The sequence below is a fragment of the Calidris pugnax genome, unplaced genomic scaffold, assembly GCF_001431845.1.
Source record: "Calidris pugnax isolate Ruff unplaced genomic scaffold, ASM143184v1 scaffold803, whole genome shotgun sequence".
Lineage (NCBI taxonomy): Eukaryota > Metazoa > Chordata > Aves > Charadriiformes > Scolopacidae > Calidris > Calidris pugnax.
In genome coordinates, this window is record NW_015091480.1 from 33,462 (window position 1) to 36,772 (window position 3,311).

At 64.8% G+C, this 3,311-nt stretch overlaps 1 protein-coding gene across 1 annotated transcript in view; it reads right to left on the reverse strand.

Moving 5' to 3' along the window:
* LOC106899779 (leucine-rich repeat LGI family member 4-like) overlaps positions 1-248 on the reverse strand; it is a 6,420-nt gene extending 6,172 nt beyond the window's left edge. The window contains exon 1 of the mRNA XM_014961690.1: positions 198-248. Within this exon, the coding sequence (XP_014817176.1) occupies positions 198-248 (51 nt within the window). The remainder of the gene's footprint in view (positions 1-197) is intronic.
* Between the last annotated feature and the right edge of the window lie 3,063 nt (positions 249-3,311).

Below are 3,311 nucleotides of genomic sequence, written 5' to 3' on the forward strand. Positions count from 1 at the left end.
CCAGTCCCCCCCCAGTGCCCCCCAGTCCCACCCAGTGCCTCCCACTTCCCTCCAAGACCCCTCCCAGTGCCTCCCAGTCCAACCCAGTGCCTCCCAGTTCCCTCCCAGTCCCTCCCAGTCCCTCCCAGTCCCTCCCAGCCCCCTCCCAGTCCGCTCCCAGTGCTCCCCAGTCCCTCCCCAGTGCCTCCCAGTCCAACCCAGTGCCTCTCAGTCCCCTCACAGTCCCCTCCTAGTGCCTCCCAGTACATCCCAGTGCCTCCCAGTTCCCTCCCAGGCCCTCCCCAGTGCCTCCCAGTACATCCCAGTGCCTCCCAGTGTTCTCCAGTCCCCTCCCAGCACCTCCCAGTCCCTCCCCAGTGCCTCCCAGTAGAACCCAGTGCTCCCCAGTCCCTCCCAGTCCCTCCTAGCCACCTCCCCAGTGTCTCCCACTCCAATCCAGCACCCCCCAGTCCAACACAGCACCTCCCAGTCCCTCCCCAGTGCCTCCCAGTAGAACCCAGTGCTCCCCAGGCCCTCCTAGCCACCTCCCCAGTGTCTCCCACTCCAATCCAGCACCCCCCAGTCCAACACAGCGCCTCCCAGTCCCTCCCCAGTGCCTCCCAGTAGAACCCAGTGCTCCCCAGGCCCTCCTAGCCACCTCCCCAGTGTCTCCCACTCCAATCCAGCACCCCCCAGTCCAACACAGCGCCTCCCAGTCCCTCCCCAGTGCCTCCCAGTAGAACCCAGTGCTCCCCAGGCCCTCCTAGCCACCTCCCCAGTGTCTCCCACTCCAATCCAGCACCCCCCAGTCCAACACAGCGCCTCCCAGTCCCTCCCCAGTGCCTCCCAGTAGAACCCAGTGCTCCCCAGGCCCTCCTAGCCACCTCCCCAGTGTCTCCCACTCCAATCCAGCACCCCCCAGTCCAACACAGCGCCTCCCAGTCCCTCCCCAGTGCCTCCCAGTAGAACCCAGTGCTCCCCAGGCCCTCCTAGCCACCTCCCCAGTGTCTCCCACTCCAATCCAGCACCCCCCAGTCCAACACAGCGCCTCCCAGTCCCTCCCCAGTGCCTCCCAGTAGAACCCAGTGCTCCCCAGGCCCTCCTAGCCACCTCCCCAGTGTCTCCCACTCCAATCCAGCACCCCCCAGTCCAACACAGCGCCTCCCAGTCCCTCCCCAGTGCCTCCCAGTAGAACCCAGTGCTCCCCAGTCCCTCCCCGTCCCTCCCGGTGCCTCCCAGTCCCTCCCAGTGCCTCCCAGTGCCCTCCCAGTGCCTCCCAGTCCTCTCCTATTTCCCCCTAGTCCCTCCCCAGCACTCCCCAGTCCAACCCAGTGCCCTCTAGTCCCTCCCCAGTGCCTCCCCAGTCCAAGCAGTGCTCCCAAATCCCCTCCCAGTGCCTCCCACCACATCCCAGTCCCCTCCCAGTGCTCCCCAGTCCCTCCCCAGTGCCTCCCAGTCCCTCCCAGTCCTGCTCACAAGTACTCCAGTAGCACCAGTCCGGCGAAGGCCCCGTCCCCGATGGTCCCCAAGCGCCCGGCAGTGATCAACCTGTGGGGACACCCCCTGTCACCCCCGGGGACACCCTGGTGACACTTCGGGGACCCTTGGGACACCTTGGGGACCTCAGGGACACACTGGGAGTGGCCTGGGGACCTTGGGGACACCACAGAGACACTTCGGGGACAGGTTGGGGACAGGGGGGACACGTTGGGGATACCTTGAGGACAACATGGGGACAGTTTGGGGACCTCGGGGACACCATGGGGACCTCGGGGACAGGTTGGGGACATTGGGGACACCATGGGGATGGGTTGGGGACACTGGGGACACCTTGGGGACGGGTTGGGGACATTGGGGACACCATGGGGACAGGTTGGGGACATGGAGGACACCACGGGGACACCAGGAGAACCTCGGGGACACCATGGGGACCTTGAGGACACCTTGGGGACCTTGGAGACACCTTGGGGATGGGTTGGGGACATTGGGGACAGGTTGGGGACACATTGGGGACACGGAGGACACCACGGGGACATCATGAGAACCTCAGGGCCACCTTGGGGACACCACGGGGATGGGTTGGGGACACCTTGGGGACACCATGGGGATGGGTTGGGGACACCTTGGGGACCTCCTGGACACATTGAGGACACCATGACGATCTTGGGGACAGGTTGGGGACACATCGGGGACACCTTGAGGACAACATGGGGACAGGTTGGGGCCACCTTGGGGACCTTGAGGACACCACGGGGACCTCGGGGACAGGTTGGGGACATTGGGGACACATTGGGGACACGGAGGACACCACGGGGACACCATGAGAACCTCGGGGATACCTTGGGGACACCATGGGGATGGGTTGGGGACACTGGGGACACCTTGGGGACGGGTTGGGGACATTGGGGACACCATGGGGACAGGTTGGGGACATGGAGGACACCACGGGGACATCAGGAGAACCTCGGGGACACCTTGGGGACACCATGGGGACCTTGAGGACACCTTGGGGACCTTGGGGACACCTTGGGGATGGGTTGGGGACATTGGGGACAGGTTGGGGACACATTGGGGACACGGAGGACACCACGGGGACATCATGAGAACCTCAGGGCCACCTTGGGGACACCACAGGGACAGGTTGGGGACACGGAGGACACCATGGGGACACCAGGAGAACATCAGGGCCACCTTGGGGACACCATGGGGATGAGTTGGGGACACATTGGGCACCTCAGGGATAGGTTTGGGACACATTGGGGACACCTTGAGGACAACATGGGGACAGGTTGGGGACACCTTGGGGACCTCCTGGACACACCGAGGACCTTGGGGACGGGTTGGGGACCTTGGGGACACCACAGGGACAGGTTGGGGACACGGAGGACACCACGGGGACACCATGAGAGCCTTGGGGCCACCATGGGGACACCTTGGGGACATTGGGGACACCTTGGGGACACCTTGGGGACATTGGGGACACCTTGGGGCCACTTGGGGCCGCCCCGGGGACTCACAGCAGGCGCAGGGCCGGGGTGTCGCCGAAGCTGCCCTCGCCCAGGACCTCGATGTCCCAGCGCACCAGGGACCTGCGCAAACGGGGCAAACTGGGGCAAACTGGGAGGGAACTGGGCTGAAATGGGGGGAACTGGCCTAAACTGGGACCCAGAAGGCCTGAACTGGGCTAAACTGGGAGAAAGTGGGACCAAACTGGGCTAAACTGGGGCAAACTGGGAGGGAACTGGGCTGAACTGGGCCCCAGGAGGCCTGAACTGGGCTAAACTGGGGGGAAACTGGGCTAAACTGGGCTCCAGGAGTCCTGAACTGGGCTA